This window comes from Catharus ustulatus, chromosome 1 (genome assembly GCF_009819885.2).
Source record: "Catharus ustulatus isolate bCatUst1 chromosome 1, bCatUst1.pri.v2, whole genome shotgun sequence".
Lineage (NCBI taxonomy): Eukaryota > Metazoa > Chordata > Aves > Passeriformes > Turdidae > Catharus > Catharus ustulatus.
In genome coordinates, this window is record NC_046221.1 from 71,754,511 (window position 1) to 71,771,495 (window position 16,985).

The 16,985-nt window shown below is 42.4% G+C and overlaps 1 protein-coding gene across 4 annotated transcripts in view; it reads left to right on the forward strand.

Annotated features, from left to right (window-relative positions):
• The window catches only part of SLC22A23 (solute carrier family 22 member 23), a 108,519-nt gene that overhangs the window by 57,038 nt on the left and 34,496 nt on the right, over window positions 1–16,985 (forward strand). For all 4 annotated transcript variants that reach the window (XM_033082348.1, XM_033082359.2, XM_033082368.2 and 1 more), the window contains exon 4: window positions 16,762–16,930. In XM_033082348.1, the coding sequence (XP_032938239.1) occupies window positions 16,762–16,930 (169 nt within the window). The remainder of the gene's footprint in view (window positions 1–16,761; window positions 16,931–16,985) is intronic.

Here is a 16,985-nt window from a genome sequence, read left to right on the forward strand (position 1 = left end):
GGCAAGGCTAGATTTGGGGAAAAATATCATCAAGCATCTAACACAGAAGCAAATAGGAAAAGAGGGCAGGTCAGGCTGCTTTTGGGGGATTATTTATTTAGACTCAGATCTATGCCTTTAGATTAGGAGCAGATTTGGCCCACAACAGTAAGTCTGTAGCACCACAGATTGGTATGCCTTTGTTTCCTAATATAAGATACAGAAATCTGATGTGTTGCCAGCATTGTAAATGTACTAGGAAATTATTTCTCTGTTGCCTCTCCTTATTTTGTTCCAAAGAAGTTAAACCCCTTAGTGTCCCAGGCTGTTACACTCACTCCAACAGACACTGGCATTTGGAGCTCATACAGGACTTTGTAGTGAGCTTCTTGTGGGGAATGCAGTCACAGAGAACTTAATTTTTTCAGCCGTGGCTTTGCTTTTTTCTAATCCCGTATAAAGTGCATTAGATTTTGGGCTTTGGATGTTCATACCCTTCAGTGTGTAACTTATTATAGGGATCAGTTAGTTCAATGAGTAGTATGTGTGGAAAATGCTGGTAATATTAGACTTTTGTGATTTCTTTTATGAAGTGCTTAATCTAAAAATCTATAACACTTGCAGACATCACTAGTTATCTTAAAGTGTTATGGAAACTCGACCTTACCCACCCCATCTCATCTACATTGGCGCATGTATTTGGGAATCCAGTGCTTGGGTTGCTCACTTGAACAAGGAATGTGGTGAGGATCATATTTCATGAACAGAAGTGTATCCTCTGCTGTGCCTATGGTGCTTTGGTGACAAATACCACTCCCCAGGGCTGCACAACCAGCATTCTTTCTGACCTAACAGCTTGCTGTTGAGACAGTAGTGACACGTGGTGTGGCAGGCTTAGTCCCAAACTTGGGCTTTTGTTTTTCTCTTTATATTTAGGGAAAGCGGCTCTGATTGCTGCCATCCCTGCTCTCCCTGTTTCACCTCCTGCTCCCACTCTTGCTATGTGCTCTGTTCCTCACATGGCCTCCATCATCAGCCAGGTGTCAAAGCAGCCCCAAGACCTGGGGCAGGGGTGAGAGCCCCCAGTGGCTTGGTATCTGTGCAAATCCACAAAACCTGCTGTGCTGGAGGGATGCTGCTCATTGCACCACAGCTGTGCATGGCTTCTTCCAGGCAACCTGTGGCCAGATCTAGTGTGCACAAGGTGTTCTCAGATAAATGCATTTGCAGAATGATCTACCACCCCCTTGCTGGAGACTGCCCACTCCTGCTCTTACTTATCGCTGCTTAAAGCATGCAGTAGTTTCATGTTTGTTTTTATTTTAAAAAGACAGCAACAAAACCAACCAAACAAAACCACCCTCTTTAATGTCAAAACAATTTTCTGTTCTCACTGCAAAAAAAATTTGGAAGAGGGGAGAAGTTCACTTAAGTGGAAGGACTGTAGTCTGTTTTCCAGAGAAGGGGATCAAATAGTACAAGTACCCCAGCAGCAAATAGCACTGTGTTAATTGCACCCCAGAGAATTTTGCACTTAGCTGTTTTCAGACATGTTTTTAATTAATATGATATCTTGGTTCTGTTGAATTCAGAATGAAATCGTTTCTCAGATACTGCTTGTTGCTCTCAACTTCTAGCCATCTGAACTTCAGAAAACTTGCTTCAGCTGTAGTGGAGCCCAACTTGTGAATCTTTGGGAGACAGGATATTTTTAATTAACCTGGTTTTTGGAGAGTGCAATGTAAGTCAGCTGCATTCTGATGCTTACCGATACTGAAGCAGGTGTAGTTTCCCCTTCTTCTGAAGCATTATAAATTGTTTCCAAAATCCACGGGCCGGTTGTAGTTGCCCTACTTGAGTCAGAAAAGTCAGGAATGAAGATGAAATGTTATTCCCTCAGCCCACCATCTTTCCAGCAAGACGTAAAAGAGAAACCCAGACTACATAGTGAAGGCATCCTAGAAGCTGCATTTGTACTTCATATTTCATTCAGAGCATGGATTTTTTTTGTTTTGGTTTGGTTTTTTTTGGGGGGGGGGATGCTTGGGTTTTTTCAGGCTCCTTTGGTGATACAAGGAAGGTAGTGAACATGTGGATAAATATTAACTGACTGCACATGCTGCAGCACATAGTCATTAGGTGGTTTATGTGTGAAACCATGGAAGGAAGAGGCTGGAACAGAGACACTTTCTCCTGTTTGATGTAAAATACTGATGGTGAGAAATATAATCAAGAGTAATGTGTTCTTAGGGTGGTTGGATATACACTGTACTCTTGTTTTAATTAAGCCTTGTCTGTTACACTTGGTGATGCTTGAAGTGGTAGAAATTTTTGGCTCCTTTAACACCCAACATGTTTTGTTGAAGCAGAAATAGTGTGGTCAGTCACTAAGTGGAAGCATAACTGAAGCCTTGGGTCCAGGCTAACTTGTTTCACAGGCTTTAATGTAAGACTCCTGCTGGGCATACTTTCATTAGCTGAAAATGTTTGCAGATGTTGTGATCATATGAGTCTTTCAATATTAAAAATCATGCCCAAAGTTATTTTCCTGGAGCTCATCCTGATGTTGGCCAGTTAGGTATCCTGTTGTCTCATGTTTTGTTTCTGTCATAGAAAAAAAATTGAATTCAGATATCTTTATAATTACAAATTCCTATCTGTCTCTGAAATAAATTGTGCCTTCTTTGAATGTTTCTAGGAGGTTAATGAATAATTGACTACAGAGTGAAAGCGAAGATCCTTTCAACAGGCAATTGAATCTGGTGTGATGTATGAAAATTAATGGTTAGACTTAGAGATTTAAATGTGATATAAATATTTTTAATATTTAGACATGAAGATGTCCTTATTAGCAACAATTTCAAACATTGTTATTTATTTTGCATACCTCTCAATGAAGTCAGTTCCCAAAATATGAAGCTTAGAGTTTGTGTATTTAGGACATGTACTTGAATGCAAGGACTTTTATTACATTATTTGTGATGAGGTGAGGGAGAGCAAGTCTGGATTTCTGGGGTTTTTTCTTTCTCCTTAACATCTTTTCCCTCTTTGTCATGCTAGTACAGGCATTTGCTCAATTTGAAAAGTCAGCTGAGTCTTTGTACCTTCTAGGAAGAAAGAGTGTGCAATGATTTTAAAAATAGAAAATATTTTACATCTGTTGCTTTTGTAGTTGATTTTATATGTTAGCTACTGATAAGCCAGTAATACATCAGTGCAAGCCCTGCACGCCTACACTTTTCCTTCTTTGAACACAGCTTGGATATTTTTTGCTCCCCGCTCTCCTCTGTGTGGTGAACTGCACAGGGAGTTTTCCTGTGTTGCAGAAGGATTTAGAAATGAAGTTAATGCCACGCTTCAGATCTTAATCTTCCCTGCTGTTTCCAGGTGATTCTTTGTCAGTCAGCTGGGTCAATATTAAAACCAGGCTAGGATGCCTAAACCAGGAGACTCCATCTATATCAGCGTCTCCAATTTCTCGTATCTGGAGATCCAAAATTTGCTATAAATTGAGTTCCCTTAAAGGGAGGAAGGCCGCAAGTGGCAAGGCTCAGCCATCTCCAGCCTGCCAGTGAGCCAGCTGGGGCAAGGCAGGGGCTGATGATTTGCTTTGTTCCCTTTCTGTTTACCAGTGTTTGTCTTCTCCTTTTAGGGGCTTGCATACCACTTTCTGCCAGTCATGAGGGAATATATTAATGTGGTTAAGTTGTCCCTGGGTGGTGGTATTGTTGTTATTACATTGATGTGTTCTCAATTCTACACCCCCTAAAAAATTAGTATTTTCTTTCTGCTTTGATTTTTGTTTATGTGATTATGCAGAAATGTTGCTGGTGATACCAGGACTGCAATGGGAATGGCAGCCTGACAGTAACCAGCTCAGAAATTGTGTCTTTCAGCTCCTCAGCCCTTCTGTATCCATTTGGTTCCATTTCAAAGGTGATCTGCCTTTTAGTTGACTTTATTTTAATCAAACGCCTGTGAGCACAAGGCTGTGTTTGGGATGTGATATTTATAGCCCTACAGCAGTCAGGTGCAAAGTGATCTGAGCAACAGCTTCTGGTCAAGTTAAAAGAAAAACCACCTCAGGGTGAAGGTTACACAAATGACTTAACTCTGTGCAGACAAAGGTGCAGGTGTGTGATGTCTGGATTTTGGGGTGAGGGAAACTCATTACTGGTAGTGAAACTGTTGGAGGCTGGTTGTGTGTTGTTGGAGTACCCATCCTCTTTATTTACTGGCAATTTACCCTTGGGCAGTGAATGCTGGAAAATACAAGCAGGGAGGTGAGGCTAGGGCAGTGACCTTTACTGTATGGAAGCACATCTCAGTGCCCTGGGAGCTGAGAGTCTCTTGCGGCAGAGTGAAACAGAGGGCAAAAGCTAATTAGCTGCTTTGCAATTTTTTTTTCTTCATGAGAAGGTAATTTTTTTTTTTCACCACCAGAGCACTGGTTCTGCACAACGGGTGCAAGAGGCAGAGAGAGCAAAATAAGAGGACTCTTCCCCATTTGCTGCTCTGGGATAAGGTGGTACCTGTGCCCTCTCCCAGCACTGTGCTGACACTGTATGCAAAGCTGGGCAGGTTCTGCCTGACTTGGGCTGCTCCCACACTTGTGATTTCTAATGCAAATATCTGGCACCTCACTCATCTGGAGCAAGTCAGAGTGTTATGTCACCCAGCCTTTGTGAATGCCTGACATTTCCTCTCCTTTGGGCAAGAGCTGGAAGGGAAGTAGGTTTATTTAGAAAAGGGATTTTTTTTGTTTACTTCTGTCTATTCATACCCTTGGTAGAAAAGATATTCCTGCTTCCGTGTGAAACATCTGGCTAAATTATAAATATGAGGAAGTGGCTGAAGAAATGGCTTAACTGAATTGTTATTTAGTGGTTAATTTTGTAGCTCTGATTTATAAATTCTATATTTTGTTGTGGTATAGCCATATATAGCTTCTATTGCTGTTAAAATAAGCAAATAGTGATAATTGCAGATGGCCCTGCTCTTAAAAACCTGAGCTTAAATTTGGTGTTCTGCATTTAGGCAGGCAGTGCTGAAGGAAGGTGCTTCCCCATGCAAAGCCCTCAGGAGCCACCTGGAGCAGACCAAGTGCTCTGTGGTTCCAGCCTGAATTACAAGTTTTCCAGTTTCTCTGGCTCTGGCCGATTTTAGATGAGAAAACAGTGGTTAAACCTTCCCTGTGTATGGGAAAGTCATGCAAGTGGACAGGGATGTGTAAAGAGTTCTGCTTACTGTCCAGTGCCAGACAGCCTTGTGCAGCAGCTTTCTCTAGGGATCTGGAGAAATTCTGATTTTGATTAGAAACATCACTCAGCAAGACAGGGGAGCAGTTTTTGTCTTCTCAGCTTCTGTAAACATATACAAATGTAAGTGAACATTAATTTTATTTTTTCAAATTATGTGTCCACAGACTTTGTTTCAGCAAACCAGATCTTTCAGATTCAGTTATGCTTACTTCCCATGTAACCCAGAATACCTTTTGTATATAGTTCTTTAGCAGGTAACTTGGTAAAATCTGGATATAAGGTACAAGATGGCTTTCCTAATTGGACTGTGCAAGGTGTTAAATAAGTTTGTAACCAGAAATCAGTTCCTCCTTGTTCCCATAAGAATTTGAGAAAGTAGCTTGTAGGTTTGTGGTGCGAATGATCTGGCAAAGAGCTCTGTCCTCCTCTCCTGGGCATGCTTTGCCCCTTGAGCCATGTGCTTGGTGCCGCTCTGGAGTCGTGGAGTGTGTTTTGTGTTGTTGGATGTGTGGTTACCTGATCTGGAAACAAGTCAAACCTCTAAGATATTCCTATGTTGCTTATGCCAGGGGGAACATATGCCCACCGTATGCTCAGGTTTGCTGTGTGCCTGCAGGCACAGGGACCTGACCTGGGAGGTGGTGGTGTCTGAGTCCTGCAAAGGGATGCTGAGGATCCACTGTCACACCAGCAAAGGCAGGATCAGCCACAAAGGCTTTTCCCCTCCCATCTCAGCATTTCTCTCATGGATAGGAATTCTCACGTAGTTTACCATGTTCCTTTATGTGGTTGAATATAGTTAGGAAGTAAACCAGTGTTTGAGTAGAAAATTGTGTCTCAACTCCTGTACTAACCAGTTCAGCCCTTTTATATCCCCTTGCTGGCTCTGCAAGAAGACACAAAGAAAAATTTGGAAACAGTGACTGAATTATTTCTGTTGTGTCGAGCAATGGAATGATTTATTCAAAGCTGAGTGTGGGAAGGAAATCTGATATGATAAGCCAGGGGCAATCCTTCTGTTAATTATCTCTCTCCCCTCCCATGACCACAATCTTCTTTCTGTCATTCATTTTCACTCTCCCACCTTCTATACATTTTTATCTTACTACAAAAGGGTGGTAAATACAGGAGGTGTTTTGAAGCACCTGAAACTGTTCAATGATCTAACACCACACACGATACAACCCTTGCATAGGAAACAGCACATAATATTCATGTTGCCTTTTACATGAGATAAGCAATCTAAATACTGATGCACGAACAAAAATACAAACAATGGTGAAACTGCTTGCAGTGTGCATTTGTCTTCGAAGTCAGTAGCAGAACTTACTGCAGAGAGAACCTCCCTGAGATCATCTGACCTTAAGAGTACAGCTTGGCTGTGCCCAGGCAAGGTGAAGTTACACCAGGCTCTGCCAGGTGTTCTCCTAGACAGCATTACCTCTACCCACAGCTCTTACCTTTGTGCCATCACAGGTACAGCGAAGCACCATTTAACAGGAGCTTGCTTTTTAAACAGAAAATCACGTAGAGAAATAGTTAGGTACTGCTAAGAGAAGGTTAACAGTCATTAATTTCTCAAGGTGTAGGTATGGGCATATATCTTCACAATTCTAACTGTAGCTGTGATGTGTACAAAGTCTACAGCTGTTGTAATCAAAACAAGTGAAATCCGCTTTCATGAATTGCAGCTGGATTCTTTCCAAGAAGCTTGGTTTCCTTTTAATGTTGGGCTATTAATTAGCTCAGCAATTCATTCTAGTTTTATTCGGAACAACTCAGCAAGTGTTGCCATATTTGAACTCTTCTGTAAGTGACAGGAGTTTTCTTGAAAGAGATGTTTCACTGCAGAAAAGTGAACATACCCATGGGAGGATGGCTTCTACTCAGGAAGATCCATCTATTCCAGCCTACTTGCCAACTCCCATGGAAGGAAGATGTGAACATAATCTTTCTCTTTTCCAAAGTTACGGCAAAGCAATAGGAGGCTTTCCATCCATTCAGCAAAAACATTTTTTCTTACCCCAGTTTTAACAGGATATATTAGTATTTGAAACTGATGAAGCAACATATTCATCTTGGCTGTGAGAAACTCTCTAATAAAGTCACATTTTTCAGGGTTGATTCTGGATAAACTTTCCCAGTGGATGTTTCTGGGTGGTCAGGTTTGGTACTGCACAGACATCCTTAGCACAGCAATTTACATGCAAATATGAGATGCTGGAGGCATTGTAATGCCAATTCCCTTTTTATTGCTTTTTGATGTCTAATCAGGTTTTACCAAATCAAAGAATTCTGATACGTAACAGGAAAAGAGCTTTCACAAAAGCTTTTGTCTGGTATTTGTAAAGATAACAAGGAAGAAATTTAAGGAATATTTAAGCTTTGGCAATTCTGAGGTTATTTTAAGTTGTATATGACAACAACATGTGAGGGATGTTCCACTATGCTCACCTCTGTGTGTGCTAGCCTGCTGAGTTACCCTTTTCTTGAAACAGAGATGTGCTTGGAGAGGGCTGGAAAGGGGGAGTGCTCTTTCCCTGACAAGTTTTGCGCACTGTCACTGAGCCCACTGGATTACAGTCTTCACTGCAGAACTGCTCACAAACCAGCCACAAGCAGACCCCACATACAGAGCACTCCGTGTCTACAGAGCAGTGGAAAGTGTTCTCTGCAGCATAGAGATCATGCCTTTAACATAAGGAATAAAAGCTTGTAACCAAATACTTAATACTTGATTCTGAATGAAAAATAAGATTTTAGTTGCTTCAAGAAGCAGTTTTTTTTCGCAAGGTTAGATGTCATATCTTTTTCACTTTAAAATCAATTGACCAAAAGGAAATCTTCACAGGTCTTTCTTCTTTTTTTCCCTGAAATATATTTTTTTCTTTCCTTATGGGAATGTTACTTGGAAAATGAAAGCTCATTGGGAAATGGAAGAGGAAAAACAATATCTATATTCCTTCTAACTGTGCACCATCTGCTTTTGTATTAGGAGAAGTTTTCTCACCATCTCTGCATTACCACAGCCTCATTTTTCTTTTTGTATCCTCATGTGCTTAAAATTAGAGGACATCTGACCAGTGGCTGTCCTGCCTTTTCTTATTCAGGCACAGTGGTTATGTGCAGTGTTTGGCATGGTTCTCTCCCGTTGGGTGGGTGTCCCAGTTCTGTCTGTCTGCCTGCCCAGACCTGTGTCAGTGTTAATGCTGAACCCTGGAGACAGAGAATTATTAATGTAAAAGTCACCCCTTAGTCCGAGTGGCACCTCCTTCTCCAGTGAATGCAAGTGTTGCTTAAAGCACTCAAAACGCAGCAGCTCATTGGCTCTGCATCCCTGCAGCTCCCCTTTCGCAGTGTTCATTAAATATCTATCCAGACTGTGTGGCATAAATCTTTAAAAACGAGGTTGCCCTGGGGGCCAAATGTGTGACAGCCTTTCACAGAAAGGCTCTCTAATTGCTTTTGATTAAATCGCCTGCACTTCTGCTGGCCCTCGGTGCGCGCGTTCAGCCAGCACTGTGTTGTTCCAGGCTCTCTCCGACAGGGTGATGCCACCTGAGCAATTCAGGTCCCCTGAGATGGGATGGGTTATTCAGGGCATCACCCTCATTTCCACTGATTGCTTCTGACATCATAGGAGGATCAGGGGAGGAAAAGGAACTAGGGGGTTTTGCCTTTACAGCTATATATATACACACATATCCATAAATATGTGTGTACGTTTATATAGATGCACATGTGTATGGGGTTACAGTTGTATTTGCAAGAGTTTGATGAACATCACCCAATGTCTGCGTAGACTCTGTGTATGTAAGCCCATGGAGGGCTTATTCTGAAGTTGACACAAGTGAGAGGAGCAAGGTACTTTCCGAAGGTTGTGCCTCTGGATGTGAGGTGCTTCAGACAAGCAGTCTCCCTTTGATCTGAGGGAGGGAGTGCAGGGCAGGCAGAACTTTATTACGACCTAAAAAGCACCAAGTACATTTCTTTATCCTCCATTTAGTTTTTTCCCATGCTTGTCTCTTCTGTTTGATAAGCTAGGCTGCAACAAACTCAAGTCTCCCGTGTCAAATTCTTGTTAGCAATGTGCAGTTCTGCTGACAGTGTGCTCAAATCCAGGGCTCAGTGCATCTATTCACTCATCCAACATCATGATGGTAATGGTGAAAAAATCCTCCTTGGAGGAGTACCTCATGTGGGATCAGTGCTTGCTGAGAGAGGGGCTACCCTGCTGTCTTAGTGAGCTGGGAAGCATTTAATAGACCTGAAACAAAGTGTTAGGCTGTTATTTCTTTGTTCCTGGTTCTTTGAGGACCATCGTCCATCTGAAGGTTGCAAACTGAGCTTTTGAAACAGTTGCTGTTGGATAATTGTTTGCCAGTTAGCAAATTAAGAAATGTGCAGATTTTCAGCTATTGAATTTCTTCTTTGTTCTTATTTTAAGTAGCCACAATATTGTTAAAAATTCGCTAACAAATACAGATGCATATCCCTTTCAACTAAAACATCAAAGAAAATTAGCTCCTCTGATACATCTCACATCAGTTTTTGTTTCAGCTCCTCTCTTACACTCCTGTCAAAAGGATGTCAGTAATGATGTAGATCCTGCTAAGAGAAAATGTGCCAGCTGTTGCGAACAGCAAAGGTGTTAGGTTTGCAAAGCATTACTGTGACCAATTGTGCATTTCCTTTAGAGAAAGCCACTTTTTGGAACGAGTCCCATATATTTGTGTGTAATCTTAATTTTTGCAAAATCTTTGGAGAGTATCTTAAGGGAGGCAGGAAATTTTACACTGGAGGTTGGTGAGAGGTTTTTTTATAGATGGCAATTAACATATATAAAAACTTATGTCACGGTAAAGCTTTTTAATTACTTTTTAATTGCATTTAAATTAAGTCATCTTTAAACTGATATTAGTGTGTTTTGTATCTACCCATTTCTCATGCTCTTTGTCACTGCTGTTGAGGTTTCCAGGGGCATTCTACTTGTGTTGTTTCATAATGCTGTTATTCACCTACAGGAACTGTCACCAAAAGTCAGTGTTGGCTGGGAGATGCAGAGATGCTGCTGCTGCATTCCTCTGGAAATAAAATAGATGGCAACTGCAGTAACTCAAATGTGGTTTAACATTTCTTTGGGTTTATTACTTTGTGAGTGGCAGGCAGCATGGTGTGTTAAAGGTTGCTTATGCAGTCAGCCGTCTGTTTTGTAAGATGTTGTTTGTCTTGTGCAATGTAAAACTTGGCAAATACAGATGCCATGGGATGAACAGAGGGAGGAATGACACGTGCTTCTTTCTGTGCCACTGATGCTCCTTGGGAGACAGCTTGCATCCGGGGCATGGTTGCAGACATCTCTGCATCCCACCCCTGGTCAGGCAGCCTCTGCTCAAGGTCTCCTGTCCCTGGAGGAGCCCAGGTCAGCCTTGCCCTGCCCTACTGTGCTGCATATTCGTTGTGCCTGAGAGCAACACAGCTCCTACAACCGAGTTAATGAGGATTGAGTAAACACCCTGCATTGAATCCAACCTGGCTCCCTGCTTGTGGTCCAAACCCTCCCCTTGTAGGTAGCTACAGACTATCTTCAGCTCAGAGGAGAGCTCCTCCTAAAATGCCCTGACTCAGTTGAGCAGTACCAGGCCTGAAATAGGTGTGTTACTCATTTGTGCTTTACAGGAGCAGGTCAGGCATGTGGAAAGTAAAGAGAGAAGGCTGCGCCCTGTGTTTTAGTTGGATTTTGCATGAGAGGTGCAGCTATATATTTTTTCATGCCATGCCTCTCTGTGAGGCTCCGCAGTGTATCTAAAGGGTATACCAAATGATGATCTGATCTAGTTTTGGTAAGAGAGGTCTGTTCTGATTAGATACTTCCCTATCAAGGTAGCTCCATCCAGCTATCTTTTGAGGTCAGAAATTAAGAGCACTGCTGCACATCTGGTGAGGTGTTTTGCTGGCTGCCTGCCCTGGTGCCAGCCTGATGGCTCCATCAGCTCAGCTTATGTCAGTGCTCAGGCCACTGATTTGACACATATTAAATGTGTTGATTAAATGGTGGGTTAGCATGTGTTTAAAAGAACTCTCACCAAATTGATGATGTGTAGAAGAGTACCTTTGAACAAGCACCCGTGTCACTTCACAGGTGTATTTTAGAGTAACTTCTGTCCCTATGTACTGTTGGGGGAAAATAATACTATTACTCGGCTATTGGAGGTTCACTCTATTACTGTTCTCTTTTCTTGGCAGTGGATTGGATTTCTCCAGAGAGGAAATTAGATTTTTCCTTCCCTTTCACTCTGTCTCTGTCCTGTGCTTGCATCAATTGGTGGTTGTCTGTGCACTGCAGTGTGTGTGATAACCTTTACCTCCATGAGTTACTTCATTTTCTGTTCCCTAATAAACTAAATAAAGTATTTACACATGGTGCTTCATTCCTTCTGGTGACAGCAAAGGCAATCAAGATGATGTGCTCTTTGTCTAAATTCATGCAGGAGTGAGTGCTGGCTTAGCCTGGGCTATTTCGGCCAGGACTGAATCAGAAGTGTGCTAATTGAGAGATAAGAAGTGTATGTAGCCTATGGGTAGGGCTTGCAGCTCTTAGAAGTTTGTGTCTAGTAACCAAGGGGAAATTTGTGTATATAAGCAGATATGCTGGATTTTATTTTCCTTTCTCCCTAGCAGCCAGCTGCAAACTTGTCTGTGAGTTATTGGTAGTTTTTGTCACAATTTTATCTGGTCAGCTAGCCAAAAGCTAGCTTGGGGACCGTGTTATTCTAGGAATATCCAGTGAGATGATTTGTTTACAGCAGAGGGCAAATCCCACAGAGAGTGTTGGAGGAAGACAAGGTCCCAGAGGTTTGAGAAAGCTTGGTGGGAATTAGGAAACACAGCAGCAGCAGGGACAGGGTCACCTCCCAGCAGTCTTCTGGATCACTGTGACGGAGGTGGCAGAGCTCCTCGTGCCAAAAGGGTGACCTCAGGGAGCACAGAGGTGGTGGGACGTGCTGGAGGTGCTGAACAGCTTGGGAAACTAAATACTCTTAGAGGTTTTTTTTTTTTCCTTTTCTGCTCTGATGAAAAGCAGAGTCCAAACGCAAAATTCTTTCTCAGGGTCACATCCTGCGCTTGACTTTCAACTGAGCAGAGCAACTGCTGGGGCTGAGGCAAACACAGCCTTGGTGCTGTAGGCTGTTACTGCCACTGGGAATTTCTGTGTCTCACATTTTACACCTAGAGCTATGTTGCCAGAGAATTCTTCTCAAGTTATGATTGTTTTTCACTTGAGTGTCATTTTTTTCCTCCTTTTTGAAGCAGAGGAACATCTCAGGGTGGTGCTTAGATGGAAGGAATTAAGAGTATTGGGTGTGCAGTAATATTGGGGAAACTGACAGAAACTGGGGAATTTGGGTTTTTTGTTGGTTTTTTTTAATATAATGTGCAACTGTTTGTGTGAATCTAGAATCAGACTGTCCCCTTGGGGATTTTTTTCAGCGTGAATGCTATTGGCCAGACTTCAGGTGCTTTGTCTTGACCATTTTCTCCAAGGGATACTCCTATATAATTACAGTCTTGGTGGCTCACAGATGGAAACTGGGCAGGGAGAGAGCACTGGAAAGGCACAAAAAGCTACTACCTTGTGGTTTCAGATAGATCTAAAACTGGGGCTGCAGAACAAATGCTGCTTTGTGTTTTGGGTCTGGAGATGGGTGAGTGAATACTAGAGACTTGTTCAAGCAGTGCAATGTAGACTCTTTTTCCTCTTGATATGCTATTTGCAAATGACTTCTTCATTTTTATATTTGTTAAATAGAAGTATTTGCCTTTCATCCTTGTGCAAATATTCTGAGAATAAATGTCAGTCTTTTAAGACAAACAAGAAGGTTTCTGAAATCTGAAACAGATCATTTACCAGTGTGCAAGTGCAAGATCGAGTGAGAAAGGACAGGATGTGGCTCTTAGTCACTCCGTGACAGTGACAGTTTGCCTGGTGGGATTTGGAAGAGGTGGGCTATGCAGGACCATGCTCTGTGGCTACATGAGCTCATGTTAACCTAATAATACTGCACTTCTTCCTAGTCTCCTGTCTGTATGTTCATAGACTGCTCCTACCACACCTCTGCAGGTGGAGAGGATGGGAGAGAAAAAACAGCTGGAAAGGGGAGAGGATAACATTTCAGATGTCAGGCGGTGGCATATTTACTTGATTTTATCTCACTTTCCCATCTTCTTTTCAGAAGAGGCTGCCTGAAAAACCATTGTAAGGAATACCAGCACAGTTTGTTCATCCCAGTGCCAGGAAGAGAAGCTGTTAGCAAAGATATTTTGCCCTTTCTGATGTAAAGTCCTTGTACTTCTTGTCACCAGTGCCTGTTGCATTTGCATTGGTTAACCTGTCCTCTGGCCTGTGGTTTTACCCTGCCTGTCTCTGCTGATGCCCAGGGCAGTGACTCCCTGCACAGGGCAGTGGGACTGAGCCACAGGGCACTGCAGAGGCTCTGCAGTAGCTCCCTACTCACACCCCAGCAAGCCTGAGTGCTCGTGGGCATAACATGTCTGGCCCCAGGACCCAGTTTCCACATTTCCTAGCCAGAGGGGAGGTGCAACATGATGTGCAAGGAGTCTCATGTGCTCAGTGCCTTGTGCCTGGGATGCCTGTGGGACCGAGGTCTGGATCACACCTGCGGTGAGACAGCTGCCCTCGGGCTGGGCTGTGCTTGCAGCCTGTGGAGCAGTTTTGCCTTAGGGGTTGTCTGGGTCCAGCTTGTTTGTCCACTGCTGCTGAGTGCCTATTGACTGTGAGACAGTCTGTCCCACGTGTCCTGAGCATGCCTGATTTCACTGCCCCAATACTGCTTTGCATGCAGGTTTCAACTTGCCCATACGATCACTTGCCTAGAACTTAGGGAAATTAGGTATCTGAGTTGGATCTTCTGCTCTTACTGAGCTGCATAGAGTAGAAATGCTGGGCAAGGAAGCAAAATCCTTTACATGCGTGTCTCCACACAAAATTTTCCAAGTAGAGCAAATGGATATATCTGGGAGTTTTTGGTATTGATGGTAATTTCTGTGATTAGTGTGTATGACAAGGGTTTGCTCCATGCTCCACAAAGTAATTGAGGGGGAAACTTTTTTATTGATTCAGGGAGCTGGAGCTTGCTTGTTTGATTTGCCATGGGTGGGTAAAGCTAATCTGAGTCTTGTAGTGATTTTGTCAGAGTTGGTAGTTTTGTCATGTGAACTGGGTGGAAATTGTTGCAGCTGCAGGGACCTGGTGCCTGGGTGCATTGAGACCCCAGTGAGCACCAGCTGGGTGCATTTCCTGCTGCTAGGGCAAGGCTGCTGCAGAGGGTGGCTTTGCTGCTGAGGTGGGAAAGTGTTTGACTGATAGATGCTTGCTAAAAACTGCAGTGCCGAATCTTTTATCATATAAAATTGAAGCCAGATATGTTGGAAAGTCAGTCTGCTGTCCTAATATGTAAAACATTTCAACAGAGATGTGACATTTCATATGCTGCTGGTGTTGCTTGAAAGTCATGCTCACCCAACTAGAGCAGGGATTATTTTCTTGTCATCTCCAGCTTTTTTAGAGGAAAGGTCAGAAACTGATCATATGCATGTGATAATTCAGAGAAGAAAATACATGCTAAACAATCTCTGAAGCTAGTTCCTTTCTATACAATGAATAACTACTGCATGTGGAGTTTTTTACTGTGCGCCACTGGCTTAATAAAATGTAGTTTTATTATTTGATCACCTCTTCCTGACTTTATGTGAAAGTTGATATCTTGGTTATTTTTATTTTTACCTGATACTAACCTGAGCAATGCAATTGAAATGCCAAAGCTTTACATATCTAATGCAGACTTCCCGTTTCTATAGCAACAAAACTTTAGCTTGTACTTAATGAAGGAATATTGGAGTGTGAGTAACTGTGACTTTAAGGTTTAGAAAAACAAACAAACACTTTATATTTGGAGATTAGAGAATTAAAACGGAAGTGACCTCTTTGCATAGAACAAAAAAAAATTCCTAGGCTTGTGATACTTCATTAGTAAGAATGAAACCATATTAATGTCATAAGGAGCTCCATGTTTTAATCTTGTTTACCAAATTAAAATGTGAAAGCCTTTTGTAGCATGTGAGAGTCTTTGAGGGCTTTTTCTCCCTCTTTCGTATCCAAAACTGCTGTGTTTGTGGTTAGGCTAATGAAAATTTGGGCTGCCTGACAACAGATAGGTTTTCCTTTTATATTGGCAAAAATCCATTGGTAGTTTTTGTATTGGCTGAAAATAAAGGGAGCAAAATGTGTGTGTTTAATCCTACATGTGATCTACGAGCTGGTCAGTTAGTTTAAATTTGCATTACAGTGATAAATGCAAACTGCGGGTTAGAGAGTGAATGAAGGAACAGCTATCATCTCTTACTATTATCTTACAGCTTTTCAACTAAAAGTTTAATGACCATTAAATTCTAATTTAAAACCGCCATAAGAAAACACCCCATAGAAAAGCAACAATGCTGACAGCATTTATCTTGAATATTTGCAGGCCTCTTTCTGCATCAGCATTCCAGTAAGTGCTACACAACATTTGTGGCAGGTTTATTGAACTAAAGTATTAGTCTGTGCAAGTGAATGTGGGCAAATGGGAAATATGAAATGGAGGCTTCTATTGCAATCTTATTGGTGAAAAAAATTCCACAGGCCAGTCCAATTTTTGTGTTTGCTATTTCTTCTGTGACTTTTAAAAATTTTGTTGTTAGACTGTGATTCTGATAAATTCATCTTCTGTCTGCATAAAGATAGCAGAATTCAGGGTTTAAGGAAATAATTTGATCTAGTGAACTGAGTTTTATCTGCTCACTTGTGACAAGACAGCTGAGGCAACTGAAGATGCCAGTGATGGTGGTAAATTGCCCCACAGCAAAAGGAAGGATGGAGGGCAGGATAAGACAGATGGGAAGTTGGCTTGTTTGAAAGTTGATCAAGATAAGCTATTGGGAAACACAAACCCAGAAACAACACGCTCAGCAAAATCCAGCTTGGAATTGGCTGAGTCGGTGCATATTAAGCTGTGGGCAGGTGGCTTCCCATCTGAGCTGGGAGCCTGCATCCTGCTGAGAACTCTGCTCTTCCTCCTCCCAGCATATTGTTTGGAAAGGCAGGTGGTGTCTCTGAGAAGTGAGAAAAGGCATGACCCAAGATCTTTGGGTTGTGTTTGACTATACATTCCCTTTAAAAAATAAATACCACATTATTTGGTAAAATGCTTCCCTAGGCAGAGACTGAAGGAAATCTGGCAATGGGAAAACAGCAGGTATATAAAGTTGCAATGTTTGCACCACAGACAGCTGTTAATGGGCTTCTCTAGAGCCTAAATTTGGGAGGAAGCAAAATTGATTTGATTCTGCATAGCTTTGACCAAAGCTCCTGAAGGACATGAACTCCCTTAAGGATTCCTAGAGATGCTCTGGGGATGTCTTTGCTGGTGGGGGCTGATTGTCTGTGTACTCTGTGTTTCAGGGATAGAACTCTGTCCTCCCGGGCACCGGTTCATGATCACCATGGTGGCGAGCTTCATCGAGATGGCAGGGCAGTTCCTCATGCCAGGGCTGGCTGCCCTCTGCAGGGACTGGCAGGTCCTCCAGGCTGTTATCATCTGCCCCTTCCTGCTGATGCTCTTTTACTGGGTGTAAGTATTTCTTCCTGCTGCCAATGAGCTCTTGATGTTGGACTTCGGAGATGCT